This window comes from Lates calcarifer, linkage group LG4 (assembly GCF_001640805.2).
Source record: "Lates calcarifer isolate ASB-BC8 linkage group LG4, TLL_Latcal_v3, whole genome shotgun sequence".
Taxonomy (NCBI): Eukaryota; Metazoa; Chordata; class Actinopteri; family Centropomidae; genus Lates; species Lates calcarifer.
The window spans coordinates 5,409,807-5,428,063 of record NC_066836.1 but is presented as its reverse complement, the minus strand read 5'-3'; the positions used below and the strand labels follow the sequence as shown (position 1 = coordinate 5,428,063).

General features: G+C 39.8%; 2 protein-coding genes across 7 annotated transcripts; both read right to left on the bottom strand.

The window, feature by feature from the left end:
* Positions 1-1,000: 1,000 nt before the first annotated feature.
* rabggtb (Rab geranylgeranyltransferase subunit beta) lies at positions 1,001-10,683 on the bottom strand. Of its 6 annotated transcripts, none has more exons than XR_007813008.1 (11): positions 10,573-10,683; positions 10,111-10,218; positions 9,817-10,014; positions 9,069-9,174; positions 8,689-8,741; positions 8,476-8,586; positions 8,020-8,145; positions 7,226-7,375; positions 5,917-6,182; positions 4,965-5,031; positions 1,001-3,278 (listed from the first exon to the last, which is right to left on the bottom strand). XR_007813008.1 is itself a non-coding variant. In XM_018678085.2 (9 exons), exons 1-9 carry the CDS (start codon positions 10,573-10,575, stop codon positions 6,042-6,044), a joined length of 996 nt encoding a protein of 331 aa, XP_018533601.1. In that variant the 5' UTR covers positions 10,576-10,683; the 3' UTR covers positions 3,722-6,041. The 6 variants fall into 6 exon arrangements, 1 of the variants encoding a protein (XP_018533601.1); XR_001961023.2 differs by lacking the exon at positions 1,001-3,278 and adding an exon at positions 3,722-3,908; XR_007813007.1 differs by having other exon boundaries at positions 1,837-3,278; positions 4,965-6,182.
* A 486-nt stretch (positions 10,684-11,169) lies between these two features.
* Positions 11,170-18,082, bottom strand: acadm (acyl-CoA dehydrogenase medium chain). The gene is made up of 12 exons (XM_018678088.2): positions 17,940-18,082; positions 16,015-16,126; positions 15,673-15,770; positions 15,247-15,316; positions 14,935-15,035; positions 14,525-14,605; positions 13,981-14,111; positions 13,770-13,878; positions 13,461-13,601; positions 12,981-13,076; positions 12,576-12,824; positions 11,170-12,486 (listed from the first exon to the last, which is right to left on the bottom strand). Exons 1-12 carry the CDS (start codon positions 17,952-17,954, stop codon positions 12,415-12,417), a joined length of 1,275 nt encoding a protein of 424 aa, XP_018533604.1. The 5' UTR covers positions 17,955-18,082; the 3' UTR covers positions 11,170-12,414.
* Positions 18,083-18,257: the final 175 nt, after the last annotated feature.

Here is an 18,257-nt window from a genome sequence, read left to right as displayed (position 1 = left end):
TAGTGTAAGTATCACAAAGCACAGAGATAAGTGGTTGGACCCAGGGTGGGTCTGGAGTCAGGTTCAGCAGCTCAGAGGATGACTGGTTGGGTTTAGGGGTAAGGTCTGGTTCAGATTTAGATAACTGCGCATACTGATGCATTGTTTCATTCAAAACATATTTGTTGTTGCAAATAAGTTGTAAATAATAATTTCTGGGAGACACAGTTGGGCAGCTTAGGTTACAACAAAACAACAAAACAGCTTTAGAGTTGTTAGTGGGTATATTTTGTTTCCTTTAGACAGAGCCAGGCTAGCTGTTTCCTACTGATTCCAGTCTTTATGCTAAGCTAAGCTTAGCTAAGCATCTCCTGGCTTCATATTCATCGTACGCACACGATAGTGGTGTTGTTCTTAAGAAAGTAAATTCTGGAGCAAAATTAGAGCAAAATAAATATGCATATATCTTACAATGTCTAACTATTCTATTAAAGGGAAGGTGAGAAGTAAAATATCCTGAGATGGGATGAATTTCTTCCAGACAGAAGGCTGTTGACTGTTTCTAGACCTTTGTTTCATGGAGTTGGTTATGAGCCCCAACTGATCTTTCACTTCAACCAAAGCATTGAAAATCTATGTTTTTGTGTGACAGGTGTGTCAGAGGACATCACAAGTTTGACCAAAGCAATCGCACCAGCAACAACTGCCCTGTTTGCAGAAACTGTGGAATAACTTGATGGGTGGAAAAATCTCCACAGTGACATGAGGTAAATTATGAATTCAGTGGAAACAAACTTTCTCCAAACAAGAGTCTCCAGTCCATGTCACAGTGTTGAGCTGTAAAATCAGACCTTACCGGAGCTGCTGGGGGTGAATAATAATAACATGTCACGCTGTGTCTCTGATAATAACCACAAACTGAGTGAAAAGTTTACCCAGAATCTCTTGTGTCGACTTTTAAAAAAACATTCATTTTCCACCAAACTCATGAGTCATCTCGACATTCACATACAACACTGCAGTGGTTTAATTAAACATTTATTAAGTGATTGTCTGCTCTGTCTGTGCTTCAGCAGCGTTTGGCTGCAGCCCCCGTGGCCTGGACTAATCCTCAGTATTTTGTGCTGAGAGATAACAAGAGGGTGACAGAACTGAGAGGAGGAGAGGGAGGAAAAATGGGTTGCGGCTTTCCTTGCAAACAAACAAGACTGAGAGGTGAAAGCTGTGATCTATCCATCTGTCTCTCTGCTTCTTTTTCTCTCTCCAGCTTCCTCGCTCTCTGCCTTTATCTCTCATTCACACTTTTCTTTCTTCCTCTCTTCCACCTTCTGTCTTCCTCTTCATCTCTCTCTTCCTCACTAATGAGAGCCGGTGGGGTTTCTCAGTAGCCTAACAACCACCATGTTTGTCTCTGCCCAGACACCAGGGGCCCATAGATTACTGCTCCCCCATTGACTAAATAAATACAAAACTCACAGGGCTGCCTGTATGTTTTCTACAGGTCCACGCTGCACTGAGAATATCACATGATTAATAATGCATACAGCAGGAACAGAGGGGCCAGGGGTGGAGTGCCCCCTCCACCCTCTCAAGACCAGGTGTCAGAAGGTGTTAGGTAGTCGGCTTGTTAGAATCATGGATGGATTACTGAACAGGCCGACCGGGTACAGGACCAGGGGCCCTGGATCAGAACCTCTGTATGAAGACGATTAAACAACATAGAGAAAGAAAACAATGTCAAAAAGATGTGAAATGATCACAAAGAGAAGCAAACTGTCCATAAATAGACACGAAATGTCTATAAAGATATACAAAAAGATGCAAACGCCTACAAAGAGATGCACAACTACACCGAGATTCAGTAGCAAATCAACCACACGAGACTTTATGTGTCACCAAAAAGACACAAAACAAATTTAAAACAACCATAAAGAGAAGCAAAACAACTGCAATGGACACAAAAAGTCCCCCCAAAAAAACACAATACGACCACAAAGACAAGCAAAAAGACAGGAGAATGCAAAACAAAAACACTGAGATGCAGTGACATTCATGTATAATGTCCACAAAGAAATGTAGAATAAACACAGTTTTGTGGTTTGTAGTTGTTATGTGTCTCTGTCTCTGGGTGTCTGGTTCCTAAGGGGGGGGGGGGGGTTACATGTGTGTGTCCAAGAACCTGCTGTCTCAAAATCTGTCCATGACTGCAGGCTGTTTGGAATTACAAAAAGGCGCTATTTATTGATACTGTACAGAATATTTTTGATAGTTTTTTGCCACTCATTTATTGTCACAGATAAACAATATAGCTATTCACAATGCACAGTGCATTATTGTCATTTATACATTTAAATGAGCAGTGGTGTCATATTTTTACTCACTTTACAAATGTGCCCACCCCCTTATCATGATGCAGTAATTAGTGCACAGAGATAATAATGTTCCACATAGTCATTGTTATCATTTTATCATTAGTCTGACATTTTATGAAAGCAGTTATTGGGAACTGTTCCAGGTAAAGTGTCATTTGCTTATCAGGCTGTACGTTACAGGGAAAGTCCTTATCTTTATTACATGAAGGAAAACAGGTAGGAGAGAATTACCTGCCTCTAATTACTCAGGCAGAGTGCATCAATCTTTACGCAGCTCCATTATTACAATCTGCCACTGCTATGAAACATAATTTCTCACACAGTATCAGTAGTGGCATTTCTGTGGTGCCGGCCTTATTACTGTAGCCTCCAAGGCATGAATCAATGTAGATCTGATGTAGAATGTAAAATGCATGAGGAAAGGTGAAGGTGCTTCAAACAAATTCCTACAACACAACATTAAAGTTTATTTATTCTTTCTTACTTTTTAACTGCAAGCTGCCCAAATAATCAAAGAGAAAGATGTGTGTTTCTTTGGAGGGTGAGAATATTAGAGCAAAATGAATCATCAACAATCTTGATAATTGTCATTTTTTAAAGCTAATATGCCTAAAATTTAGTGGTTCTCGCCTCTCCAATTTGCTGTTTCCACCTACATACATGTAATTAGCAGGGTTAATTTAAAAGCTTTATACTAGTTTCACATTTCTACATATTACAGTGACTTAAACCTATATAATTACAATTTACCCTAAATCCCATAACTGATCATCTTTAATATGATCCGTTTCTTACTGAGATCTCTGGTTTTGAATAAACAAAAATTTTAAATAGTAAGGCTGCCATCTAGTGGTGTTTACCTGTTCTTTGAATTTTCACAGCCACAGAGTCCAGTTGGGATTTTGTAATATTGTGTTCAATGAGTTTCTGTTAGTGAAAAGAAACCACTGATTAAACATAAATTAGAGTTATTTCCTGCAGTTTTATAAATAACTCTAACGATTAATCCATTACAAAACCAGTTGCAGATCAATTTTGTGTCTACTAGTCAGTTAACTGTTTCAGCTCCAATCATACCACACCTAAATTTAGATGTTTTTCTACTGTGCACAATTAAAACAAAACTAACGAACTGATGTAATTATATCTACACAACAAACAGGGAGGAAAATGCAGCTAAAAAAAGGGTCACATCCACCTTGTTTATCGACTATGTGGCTGCTGTCTTGATTATTTCCTCCTTCAAAAAAACAAGATCCCTGATCTCAGTGGGGGTGAACTGATGATAAACAACATCCACATTTATCTTTGCTCAGTTACAGTTCACTCTCATAGTGTTTGTTGTTTCACTAAGAGACTAGGGAGCAAAGTTGAGGGGAATTCATACATTTATTGCCAACCAAGGTAACAAATAATTTACAATAATATTCACACATCTAATTGTGCAACAGTCTGCAGTTTTTGGATCAGAGCTGCCCCCACAACACAAAGATGAGACCTGGAAGTTTAATAAGTTGTTCAGGACACAGTTATGGTTTTGAGTTGGTGTTAAAAAATCTGTAAGCAGAGAGAAACTGTGATTTAAATGCTGCAATCACAAGCTCCTGTTTAATGTATTTGCATTATTTTGCATAACAATTAATACATTTAAATCTGTCAGTGGAAACAGCATTTTAAAGACTTACACAAACATTTAATAAATGGTATATAACACTCTAGACTCTAGCTGTAAACAGTCATAAGGGGATTTAATGCACAGTATTTGTAAAACGTAACTTAAAACTCATTCAATCTACTCACCACTACATTACAGTGGGCTATAAATCATTTCTTAAATGTTAATGTATGACTTAGAAACGCTACTTAGGGAGACATAAAGTTTTGCTCAGTCATCCAAAGTGGAGCAAACCTGAGAACTGACGCAATAACGTGTGATTTATTTACCCTCTGTAACAACAGAAAATATGTGCATTCAGTTAAGACAATGTGAAGATCAGCTACTCCTGAAAGAAAGATTAACAGGTTTAACAAATCCAGTAAATGTAATAATTTTCCAAAAGCCATTTCACAGCATCTGTTCAGAATCACCTGAACAAAAGACTGGAAATATGTTGTGATTTTACAGACAGTGTGGGGGCAAATCTAACCCTCTGCCCACAGCTGCATTACAATGCTGGACTGAGTAACAGGGATTTAAATAGAGACTCTGGATAAGACGTTAAATATACTTGGCAAGAGATGACGACACCGCCATGTGCACCACCTCTGGGTGTCTCCCTCCGCCAAAGCTTGCCAGAATAAAAGTCTGTCTGTACTGTAAAACTGAGGTTATTTTAACGCAGTGACATAAACAAAACTATCTTTGCTTGCAACACACACAAGTGTTGCATCTCCAGTTGTGAGAGCTATTATTAGTACAGTGTTAGTGTGACTGCTTGAGTGTAAACAGGATGTGGATCATTTGCCCTTCCCATGCTCTTACTCTTCAAACATGGAAGTTATTTTATTCGAAACAGGTAGTGCAGGAGAAGACTCCAAAAACTGAGAACATGATGAGATAAACCAAATCACTAACAGTCAAGTGTCTTATGAAATAGCAAGCATAGCCTTTACCTTTCAGCTGAATTTAGCTGATTTCCACAAATAATCCTTCTACTCTCTCCAGGTCAAAAGTATAAATCTGTCGAATAAAACAGAATATTTTTCAGTCATTCATGTGACAAATGTGATAATGAAGCATTGCAGAACAAAAAGGGGAAGAAATCAGTGCCTCCTCCCGTCTCTGGCCAGAAACACTAATTACAGTTAGGCCTGTCACAGTTATTACATAATCACCTGATCATGATTATTTGAGCTGACTGCAATCATTTTGCATACTTGTTTGAATTGTTTCCATTCAGCTGGATGAAATGAACAGAAATGTCATATTTCCATTACTATTACCACATCTTTTTCCATAGTTTGATTATTGGTAGCTGTCAATGTTCAATGCCAGTAAATAGCTTCTCTTCTTCTTCATAAGGTGTACGTGTATTATTAAACTATGATTAGGCTTATACTAAAATAGTGGCATAAAATGAACAGAAAAAGACAATTGAATTGTTAACCACAACTAAAATTCATGACTGTGACGGCTCTAATGACGGTAATAACTTCCTTGGCTACTTGAAAAGCTGAAAAAGTGATGAGAGCAAGAAAGAGATAAGAGACTGAAAAATTTCCATAAGTATTTCCTGTGCTAACAGTTACGTTTTCCCTTAAACTGACATAGAGAACAAAAGTTAAGGAATGTTATTTAATGATTTCTGGGCTGTTGCATGAATGGTTACGCATCAAAACATCTCCTTTCTCAGTCCCTCAAAAGCCACCTGACACCACTTCTCAAAATCACCCCTTTTTCATGCAATGAGCCCAAGAAAACTGACTTGATAACATAACATGTGGTTGAGGGTTGAAGACAGAAAGGCTCAGAGCTGAGTCAGAACTGCATTATGTTTCTTCTCCTTAGTGAGTGGAGATCAAAACCTGCATCTAAAATGTGTCTGTAGACTTTAACTAACACTACCATGTGTGGTGGTCCTCTCTCTGCTCCCAACATCCAGCAGCGCTAGTTGGTGTGTTCGGCAGGGCAGCAGTGTGTGCATGTGTGAGTGTGTATGAGTGTGACAGTGGGATGGTGGTGTCAGACGGCTAGCTGAGGAGGTCCGGCTGCAGTCCAATCCTCTGCAGGACGTCCTCAGGCATGCACAGTACTGGATTCACCGGCTTGATCTGTTCATCTCCGAGGAGGGAGAGACCTGCAACTCCAAACAGAGTGTGGAAAGGATCCACCTGCAGAGAGGGGGACAGTTAATTATTAATCAAGCATCTGTGGGGTGTGTTGGACAAGCCAGATCCATGGAGGCCCCAAAGGATCCGTTGCCGATGTCCTAGTGCCAGACACCACAGGACAAAGGTCCCCTGTCCATGCCCTGATGTCACACAGATGCTCAGTCATACTGAGAGCTGGGGAATCTGGAGGCCAGGTCAACGCCTTGGGCTCTTTGTCGTGTTCCTCGCAACATTTCTGATCAGTTTTTGTGGTGTGGCTCACTGCCCTGTTGGGGGAGGCTCCTGCCACTGGAGAGTGCTGTCACTGCTAATAACTGTGGCTGTCATGGCACAGTGCAAGAAAACATTTTGGCACAGGTTTTCAGGATGATGATGTGCATCATGGAGCCAGAAAGAAGACATTTAATTCAAGTAATTTCTTATTAATGGGCTCAAATGGAGGGAAATGTGGAATGGGAGCAGCAGAGATTAGTGGCCCCCTTTAAAAAAACATGTAACTCAGAAAAGTGGTGTATCAAAAACTGGCTGCTATCATATCCTCAAATGTGAATGTCAGCTGATTTTCTTTATATTCTATGATATCAACCGATTACTTTCTGGTTTTGAATGGTTGTTGTTTTGTATATTCTATGCCTGATGCCTGGTGCTCTATTTTCTCATGTTTTCTGCTGATGAAGTTTGAGTTTCATTACAGTACAGTATTTTCAGGTATTTTTAAAAACTGATACATTTTTTATCTACCCATTTTCAGGCACTCCAGTACTGAAGCAGATCTCTATATATCTGCTGTAACATAACTTTTATCCCTCACACATTTTCTCTGGGAAAAAATCTACAATAAATGAGACCGAAAGAGACAAAGGACAGGATGTGTGTGTATGGGTGAGGAAAAATAAAAACGACAGTGGAGAGTAAATGGTACTCAGGGGACATGGAGGTGACTGCAGATGAAACAGGAGACAGGATTTTGAGATACGACAGGTCTAACACATTTCTTCTTTCCATGGCAGCACACTGAATTTTAGTTGTGTTTGACAGCTCACCATGTCCCCGGGTCTATCTGCGAAACCTCCCGTCTCCTCGTCCTGACAGGCCAGAATAAACGTTCGCAGCTTGGCCTTGTCGATCCAGTGAATCCTGCCGATGATTTTCAGCGATGCCAACACCCACCACGAATAGCACACATCTGGAAGCTGAGTGGTACAACGAAAATATAAGTAGCAGATACTATAGATTTTGCAGTGGTCTTTTCTTCTAAATTAGGATTGGGGTTTGTGCTGACCACTTCAAAATAAACTTATCTACAGCGATAACCACCTGCATATTTATATATATCGCCTGCACTACACTGCAACTGGTGTTTATACAAACACAGCCTTTTATACAAAAACAGCCTGAGGATAGACAGAAACTCTGTAGCATTGATCACTAAGGTGTGAAATGTCGAGTGAGGATTCCTTTCATGCATTTATCTCACATTCAGTTATCTGTTCAATACTGTATGTGGGTATTTTTAACTCTGGCTTTAAAAAACATGGCAGGTGCAATGGCATAATTTAATGCAGTAGATGTATTTTGTCTGTTGTTTATTTAGTGTGAATTACTCTGAAAGGAAACTGACTGAAGTAGACTAAATTTCCCCTGAGACTAGATATATTTATATTAAAACTACATGAGGAAACATGTGGTTTGAAAATATAATTCCGACTAATGGAGACTGAAGCATCAAAGAAGCTGAATTAAATGAGGAATCTGAGCACTGCTCTGTTTTGGTAAAACGTTATATACAGACAAGGTGGCGTCTGATTTCTCAGAGCAACATCTGTCGAGTACAAACCTTCTCAGGTCGTCCATTAAGGCCTCCAGACGGCAGCTGCCTCTCACAGAGCCACCAGCCCAGCAGGTCGGCGTTCACCTGGTGCAGCTGACCGGTGAGTGACAGGAAGCCGGTGCAGCAGTAAATCTGATAGCCAGGAGGGAAAAGAACATAGAGATTTCACTTGAGAAGGATTTTAATACATGACACCACTCAGGAGGGGTGTAAATGTAAAACCAGCCACATTCCAGAGTGAGAACATTTCCTCCTGTCACTGACAACCTCTTGGTTGAGTCAGCCTCCCTCCTACGAGACCAACCGGTGATGTGTGAATAATTTAAATGACTGATACTATGTGGGAACTAGCAACTTAACACCAGATTTCTTCCATTTCACTTTTAGTTTTAAAAGAAAGTGAAACTCACAACTTTTGGAGTTGAGATTCAATACACTGTTAGAGTACATCAGTAGACTCACCTGACCAGCATGAGACTCTGAACCAGGTCTGCAGCCAAAACCTCCATCAAAGTTCATACAGGTTAAGACGAACTCTACAGCCTTGTCTACATTTATCTTGTCCATCTTGCCCTTAGAAAGAACAGAGGAACAAGAGTCATCTTTAAATTCAGTGTTCAGTGTGTATAGTAGGTATTTAATGATAAAAACCTGTGGAAAAGTTTGTATGCATACCAGTAATGCAAGTGTAGCAACAGCACAGAAGGAAAACCGTGTGTCTATTTCTCCTGTAAAGACAAATAACTGTCACTGTAGTAAAAAACTTTATACTGCTTTTATATTAGCTTTACAAACTATAATATAAATAAATGACAACCCTTATTCTCGGTATGCTGGGATTTCAGTGCCATGCTTTATGTTACCTGTACAGATTTAAAAAGATGTACATATTCAATTTAGAATAAAAGTGTGTCCTGATATTACCTATTATGTAACCTGCTGTACTAAAATTCTCATGTGCTTTATGTTCTCTTCTTTCTAATTTTTTTATTTAAGGAGCAAATGTTATGTGAGACGACAATAATCAGAATAAACCCCACTTATCCCATCCTTACCCCATTTGTCTCCTGCAAATGAGCCGTCCTCCTGCTGCAGGCCTTTGACATATTCCACAACTTTGTCCACATCAATGGCATCCACGCTGTCATATAAGCACAAGATCTAACAAAGATATATTTTTTAAATACTGTAAAAATTCAAATCAAACACCAGAAAAGACACATTTTATGTGTGTGTGTATATGGGGCAGCTGTCAAGAGTAAAATATACAGTATGATAACTGAAATTACCAGGAAATGTTGATGAGTAGATTCCAATTTAGGGCCACAACTAACAAATCACAGATAAGTATTGTCTCTTTAATTGGCAACTTTCCATCTAGAGATACAAGAACTAGTCCACTGACAGAAAGTTAATCAGCAAATATTTTGGTAATCCATTAATCTTTTCTTAAGCCAGAATTCCAAAACACTCTGGTTCCAGCTTCTCAAATGTGTCTATGTTTTTGTTTCCTTAGTTTTTCTGTGATAGTAAACTGAATATCTTTGGGTTTTGGGCTGTGAAAACAAGACGTCATCTTGGACTTTTGGAATCTGTTATGGACATTTCTCACTTCACTATCAAACACTTTATAGACAAGAAACTAATTAATTAATCAAGCAAACAATGCCCAGATTAATCTATGAAAATAATCATAGGTTGCAGCTTTAACTCCAATCTCTCACATCATAAAGACTGCTGAACCAGCGAGAATAAGTACTAATCAGTCACGATTACGTTCATGCTGACTGTCTTGGGAGTCACCTGAACAGCACTGAGGGTGTAGAGCAGGTGGGGATCATGTCCGATGCTGGCACTGATGCCTCCACATTCATGCTGACAGGATTTGATGAAGTCTATGATCTCCTCCCGGTTCATGCGGGGCAGCTGACCCATCAGGTCCATCACCGTCAGCCCCCAGTAGATACCGCTCATCCTCAGGTACTCAGACAGCGTGTACTCCTGGACAAACACAAATAACACAATAATATAAAATAAATATAAAATACATAACACATATAACCATTATACACATAAATAATTAAAACAAATACTCACATAGTCATCTTTTTTGGAGCCGTAAGCAGCGATGTAGTCAGCATGTTTGTCCAGGAACAGTGAGCTGGGAGCGTCAGGCTTAATGATGACATCTTTCACTTGAGTACCCTGACAGAAAACACACAACAAAACAGTCAAAACAGACCACAAATTCTAACTGACCTTGTTACAATATGATAAAATGACAACCTCCACCCTTCCACTGTTAAAACCCGACAATGAATTAATTCATATCATGTGTCCGAATTACTGAATTTTGGTTGTTGACAGGCTTTGCTATCGACGAGCTACATGCTAACAGTGATGCTAGTTACGTTTTAGCCACTTTAACAGCCGGTTTCCCAGATTAGCGGTTACATTTGGACAGAAGGGAGACGAGTGGACATCTTAACCCACTTCGGCTACAATGTTATCTTAATGCACACTTAGTAAAGAATAAATTTACAACAATATGCCGCTTACCATTCTGAATATTTTCGCATGATAGTGCTCCTTCTTCTTCTTGATTTATAACGGCGGTTGGAAACCAGCATATGAGGCGCATTACCGCCACCTACTGCTTCGGAGTGTGAACCGGCGAACACATTCTACCCATAGACCGTATAAAAATCCCATCTATCTGTTTGTTTGATCTAACTAGACAGGTTCATTCATGTGGTAATGTTTAGTTGATGAATTCCGGATAATAATAAAAGTGGGCTATTACAATAATAATTCAAAAAGCATCTCTCCTCAGTGATGGGTCCAAAGAGCTTTCCTCCTCTCTTACAGACAAATGTGTCGTTATTAAATGAGCTCTGTAAATAATGCAAATGTGAGAATGAAGAAAGTGAAGTGGAAAATACTTCACAATTCAAGATACTACTTGGAATAATATCTAATTATGTACTTAAGATGTTTCAGCTGCCTTTTTTTATTTTTGTTCCACAGTGTCAGGCGGTTTTGACATACGTAGGAAAAGAGCACCCAGAGAAACCCACAAAGAATCTATAGCAATATACAGACGTCTCACTGATTTAATGAGGCAATAACAACAAAAATAAAATCATGACTTCTAGATTGAATGGAATAATTTAATAAATGGATGATATACAGACTGAAAACCTCTGCATGAATACATTATTATGTTATGAATGATGTCAAAGTGATGCCACAGTGACAACTGAACCTGTATTACATTCACGCTTTCTTTTTGCAGAATTCTCCATGGTTTAATGTAGAGTCGATGCCTCTATGTAATCAATATTGGGTGGTACTGTGATGTAAAACTGCAACTGTTAAGGATTAATTCCCAAATCAGACAGAAAACCATTTTCAGACAACATGTAGTTTTACAGTTATTAGATCATTAGACACATGCTTTTATGTTTCTAAAACTTTCAGGTGAGCTATAGATTCAAACAGATCAAGATAAAATTGGTTTTACTGTATGAGAAATGTGCATTGCATCCACAAAGTCTGAGAAATTATTTATGTTAGGTTTTTTGACTGGGTGCAGTGTCAATAAGGACAGCCAAACACTACGTCACATTTGGTAGGATGTCAAGGGCAGAATAAGGCATGAGCTGGATATCATTATTATATATCATCTCTGTTTTTACATGCTTTTATTGCCAATCAGAACAGACCAAAATCAACACTGTTGAAACACACAGTGTGTGGCTGATCCTGCTCCTCCCTCCAAGTATTTAGGCTGACCTTGTCAATTTATAAAGTCAAATATGTCCAAGTTTATCATCAGCAATTTACCATCAGAAACAATCTTAAGACAAACAATGCCAGATATTAACAATTTTACAGTTGAACATATGATAGACAACTGGCAAATAGTGCACCAGGATAATGCTACATAAAGACAGGATTTTTTTGTAATGCCTTGGGATTAACACCATATCCCACAGTTGAGTTTGTGCCTGGTGTACATTATTCACAAACAGTAGTCTATTTCATATGATATATTTACAAGTGGGAGATGATCACCTGAATGCAAATACCTGGTTAAAGAGGACGAGATCACAGGAAATTTTGTGACTTAATGAATTGGCAGGGACCACCTGATAGCTCCATTAAACCATTAACTGAATGAATTATGGCATTATTTCAAAGGCTGTGTAGACTGTTGTCTACCAATTCAGAGTCTGGATGAGTCTCAAAAAACAAGGCAGGATGAAATGGCATTAAGGCAACGACATTTTTCACTGTATCCTGAGTTTAAGTGACCAGATCTATTTCCAGCAACATGTATATGTATAGAAAAGTTACAACAAACTACATTTGAATGAGGACAAATCAGGAGTGTAGAGTTCATTTCTTGACTCTTCCCAGGTGTTCTCGGGCGATAATGAGTCTTTGGATTTGAGCTGTGCCCTCGTAGATCTAAAAATGAAATAAAAATTAAAGAAAGTTAAGTTTTGCTAAATAATACCTCTGCTAGCAATAATTATGTGTACAGCATTATCACCCACCTGGTAGATCTTGGCATCCCTCATCAGCTTCTCCACCGGGTATTCGCTATTGAACCCATTGCCTCCAAATATCTGAACAGCGTCAGTGGCCACCTGATTGGCGATGTCTCCAGCGAAGGCCTTGGCGATGGAGGCATAGTAGGTGTTTCTGCGGCCCTGGTCCACCTCCCAGGCTGACCGCTGGTACGCCATCCTGGCCAGCTCCACCTTCATCGCCATCTCAGCCAGAAGGAATGACACGGCCTGGTGCTGTGAAGCGGGAGGAGACAGAGGGGCCTGTTAATCCTGTACTCATCTTTGTACTTTTAACATTGTGCACCTGAGTTAACACCCACAATTCTGTAATTAAGAGAACTAAAAATATAAAAGCCTATGACGTGGTTTTGACAAACTATGTGAACAAACCTCAGCGATAACTTTGCCAAAGGTCTTCCTCTCCAATGCGTAAGTGGTAGCTTCATCAAGTGCTCTCTGTGCCAGGCCTGTTGCTCCTGCTGCCACCTGCATTGCATTAATTACATTAGTAACCATAACAGACACACATTTTCAGTGACAACACAGATATTTCATTTACAGTAGTTAAAAGCTTGAAATAGTTCAGCTGTAGCAATGGAATATTAGATTTTGGGAGATGTAGGTAAAATGCCCTTTAATTTGATGATGTCTTTGATGCTATATAGGCACTGCATGAAGAAGAAAAGGGTAAACCTGTTTTTAGTCTGTGGATGAGGAGCATTGTTTTCTTTCCTTATACAGATTTTTCCTTAAAATAATAAAACTGACTACTAGAGTTTATTATCAGGGGTACAAAAATCTAGGTCAAACACCAACTCATTCCTAGTTTTTGGGGCATCACAGATGTTCGGTTACAGTTAAAATACTTACTGGTGGCCTAGTGTTGTCGAAGGCACCCATGGCAATTTTGAAGCCAGCTCCCTCTGTGACCAGGACATTCTCCTTCGGTATCCTCACATCCTCAAAGGTGATGCCTCTGGTATCAGAACACCTCTGACCCATGTTCATCTCCTACAAGCACAAAACAAACACAAGGACATTACATACGGGTGAGCAACATGTCACAGTGGTTATGTGCAAATATGTTTAGGCAGCAGCATTGAAACTCCAAGAAAAATCTTAATGCAAAACAAGATCATGTGTTAGAGAGTGACAACAAACTATTCAGCCTCCGCTTACCTTCCTTCCTACTTGAATTCCTGGAGTGTCAGCATCCACAATGAAGCCAGTAAAAGCCTTGCTGGCTGGACATTTGGGGTCCGGGTTAGTGCGGGCCAGGAGGAAATACCTGGGAATATTAAAGATGTATAAATGGTTAAGTAACCCTGAAGATAACAGACAGATGTTTCTGTCTTAATGTACAACAACAGCAATAGTGGTGAATACGTACCAGTTAGCTTTGCCACCATTTGTGATCCACATCTTCTGCCCATTAACAACATACTCATCACCCATCTTCACAGCTCGGGTCTTGATGCCGGCCACATCAGAGCCTGCCCCCGGCTCTGTAACACAGTATGCCTGCAGAAAACAAACCACACAGGAGTTAACAATGTCTGATCTGATGGAAGGTATAACAGTGCTTTTTGGTGGAGTTTTGCAGCAGCAAAGAAGAACTACGTCAGGGTTAATATTCCTCCCTTCATAAGAAACCGCTTGTTGCTGTTAATTTTGGAAAGAGTGTCAAAAATAAACAGTGCGGCACTGTGTGTATTTGGTAAGAAACTTTCTACGTAGTGGGGCTGCAACATTTAACTGTCTCTTAATTTGGCAATTAGATTTAATAAGATGATGAAGATGGTATTTTAGTATAGTCCTTGATAAATGTGCTTACTTTATCACTGTACACTACAAACATGTGACATTACTGGATACATAAGAGTACTTGTTTAAAATAAAATATATATAATGATCGGCTAAAATTAAATACTTACACACATAAGAGGCTCCTCAGTCATCCTTCCCAGATATTTCCTCTTCTGTGCATCATTACCAGCGATAATAACAGGCATTTGCTGTGTGGAGAAACAGATGTAGCATTATTATCTAGCTGCAGTATGTTGCTACTTGGTGTGCTAAGGTGTGTTTTTACTTTTAACTGTGCTTCTATCATTTTTTTATCAATATTTCTACTTATATGAATATTCCATATCTGAGTGGGGTGTTTTTGTGATTTGAATGAACTGACTATTTAATAGTCCGTGTAGGTTTTCAGTCATCCAGTAGCAGTCTTAAGTGCTGAAGTTGGAGGCAACTGGACTTCTTTTAGGTTGATTAAAGATGACTCTTTAATAACTGGTGAGGAGCTGGTGAATCAAAACAACCCTAATAAACAAGAACTTACCCCCAGAGAGTTTGCTTCCATAGCAGTCTGTACTCCTGTGCAGCCGTAAGCCAACTCCTCTGTGATGAGGCAGCTGTCGAAGATCGACAAGCCCATTCCACCTGGATACAAAAAGAGATGAACACGACAGGTTTTCAAGCAGAAGTTCACCAACTTGTCAGAAATAAATCATCTCCACTGGCATAATAAAAAACTTAACACACTTTAACTGAGGTGGTATTTCACAAAGCCAAAGCCAGAATAATGATACACAAAAGTTAAAAATTATGGCAGGAAATTTTGAAAGACTCAATGAGCAAGAAAATAACATACCATATTCCTGTGGAATGTGACCGTTAATCAGACCAAGCTCCCATGCTTTTTTGATGACGGGGAAAGGATACTGCAAAATGACATGACATTCAAGAGTTACCATTTGTAACAGTTGGGCCTACAGAGACTATTTACTTAGTCTAATGTAAGTGACACTGAAAATTTAACAAAAGTCAGTCAGTAAAGAAAATGCAGTAGCAGGTATAATCAACATATTTCCATTCCAGTTTAATTGAATGTTTGTTTCTCACTGTTTCCTGCTGCCTCATGTTTATAAAACACATCCACATCATTGAAAATGTTCAGTCGCCCAGACAGAAAATACATAGTATGACAACATTTTGCAGCGTTAATGTCAATAAACGTCAAGCGCTACTTAATCTGACATATATATTCACTGCAGCCTAATCCTTTGGTTATACTCACTTCACCACTCCTGTCATAAGCAGGTGCAACAGGGACGATCTCTTCACGTGCAAACCTCCTCGCCAGCTGTTGGAACTCCTTCTGCTGATCGGTCAACTCTGAGAACCAAAGTAGTGAGAAGGCCCATGACAAACAGCTTCAACACACACACATTTTTTCCCAAGTAAGTTTAAATTAATCCTCGCAGGCCCATGGGTATATTCAAAGACTTTTGGTCTGGAGTTGTGAAGAAGGGATCTCTTCTCAGCTAGTATGGGGCATGTGAGAGTTGTTTTTAAGACAGATATGAAAACTGTTGAATGTATCCTTTACAATTACATACAAGTTCTACATTCTACTCACCAAACGAGAAGCCTTGGGATGGTGAGATACCACTGGAAGATGCTGCAGCATTGGCTGCAGTAGCACTGGAGCTCTGCAGCCGGATCCCAGACCGCACGCTGGCTCTGAGCAGCTGTGTGTGTGAAATGAGCAACACACAATTAACCTTAAATACTGTTTTAGTAACACTTTTATAAATAAATTATTCAGCCTGTTTCTGCCTGTAGCGTTTTACCATTACTTTTGGTCAAGGAGCCAAACATCTGCTTTTATGAAAAAATAAATAAAAAATTCCGCAAAAACTCTTCTACCCATCTGGATTTTAAAAAATACTCTGTTTGCTGCATTTCTTAGGCTGCACCTGTATTTCCTGGCCAGCAATCAGGAAATTACATAACTGTTGTGAGTGACACTGTGTCCCCGGGCAGGACACTGAGGAGATCCTGGTAAATTATTTCACGTGTGGGAGGGAGGGTGAACGGGAGTTGTGAACAGAGTAGGGTGAGGGGCTTGTGAGTCTCTGGGAGCAGACCTGGAGGAATGCTGCACAGCAGAGCAAGCAGTATTTTGCAGTCATGGGTGTCTTCACATGCCCCTTAGGGTGTCAGGCTGGGCGGAGGAAGTGGTATCGGGGGAAATTAGGGGTGTCCGATTCCCAGCATGTAAATGAGGCCTTCCTTCCGCACGTGGAGACCCCTCGCTGCGCCGGACCGGCAGTTTTTTATTTGTAATTCATCGTCTTTGTTTAACTCGTGCGGGGTTTACAGGGCAGCTATATCTTTATCGCGACCTATGTAGCTAGAAGCATATCGACCTCGTAACACGGTGTGTTTTACAGTGGAATGATTTCATTTGCAGTACAGAGTGTTGTGCCCTGCGGGGGACACACTTCCGGTCTGAGCTGCAGCGCAGGTTGCGGTGCCCTGAGGGAGGTTGTAGTCTGTGTGTGGTGATTTAGTTTAGCGAGTGCCCACAGCCTACACCTGTTTTAAGCCCGTTCGGGTGGTAATACGAGAAGGACAGGGCTCTTACTGCATCCAATAATCCTGTCTGTAATGTCCTGCTGCATGAAATTTATATAAATAAATGTTTCCGTTTCCAGTTATTCCAGCGTTTTCTCCTCTTTCATCTTTAGTACACAGCAGAAATATGCTGTCTGCAGGCTCTTGACAGTCTCACACCCGAGTAAGATTTATCACAATACCATTTGTCCTTGCTCTTTCTGTTAAACACACGAAAAGAAGTGCGATATGTGTATGATAATATAGAAACCGTGTAAAATAACGTTTGTATGGACAAATATAACTGATAATAACCTTTCATACATGTGATTTGGTGTTACTTATGCAAAGACAAACGCCCAGTGGCCCTTTTATTAGGCACACTTTAACTTTTTCACTGCTAGACCTCATCGGACCAGGTCTAGATTATAAACCCCTTCGCCTCGATTTGTCTAATCTGAACTAGGTTAACAGGGATGGTGTAAAAACTATTTATAACACAGTCTTGGATTTAAAACCCTTCATTCTATTAGACCACAACACAGAACAAACCCGTGATTTCAATGCTTTTTATCCATGTAGGCCACAGCAAAGGGAAATGCATTTCGACGGGGGAGGAGGTGAGCAGAGTTTTTCACACAACCGGGTCTACACCAAAAAACACTTCACCTAGACTTGTCAAATCTGGACTGGATAATGCACGAAAGGCTAAACCCTGAACTTAACGTTATTGTGTGATATAAACAGTAAAAACGTCGTAACAAAGCGTCTTACAATGTGTTATAACCGTTGCAGGTTTTTTGCTAGCTAACATTAGCTTGTGACGCAACCATCAAATTGTTTATTTAAAAAATGAAACTGGGTAACTAGAACAACGAGCAATCTCTCATTTACTAAATCTATAGAAACATGCCGGTGAATTATAGCAAACATAAAGAAACTTACCTTGTTCAACAGCATTGTTTTGACACGTCGTGTACACAGGAGAGATTTGACCACTACCTCTGCCCTATATTTTTCACGAACGTCGTCGCAGCCAGTCACAACAGCGGGATTTGATCACGTGCCATTCCTCGGCGTACGTAGACTGACTTTTACCCCAGTTACACTACCTAACTTAACCTAACCTCTACTGCATTGTATAACACATATGCACCCAATAACTCTGCTACTACCCTAAATTACTGTAGACACTACTACGCTTCTATCTGAGAAAACAATACAATACCCGTGAAATGTTGATAGCACTTTGACATAAAAAAA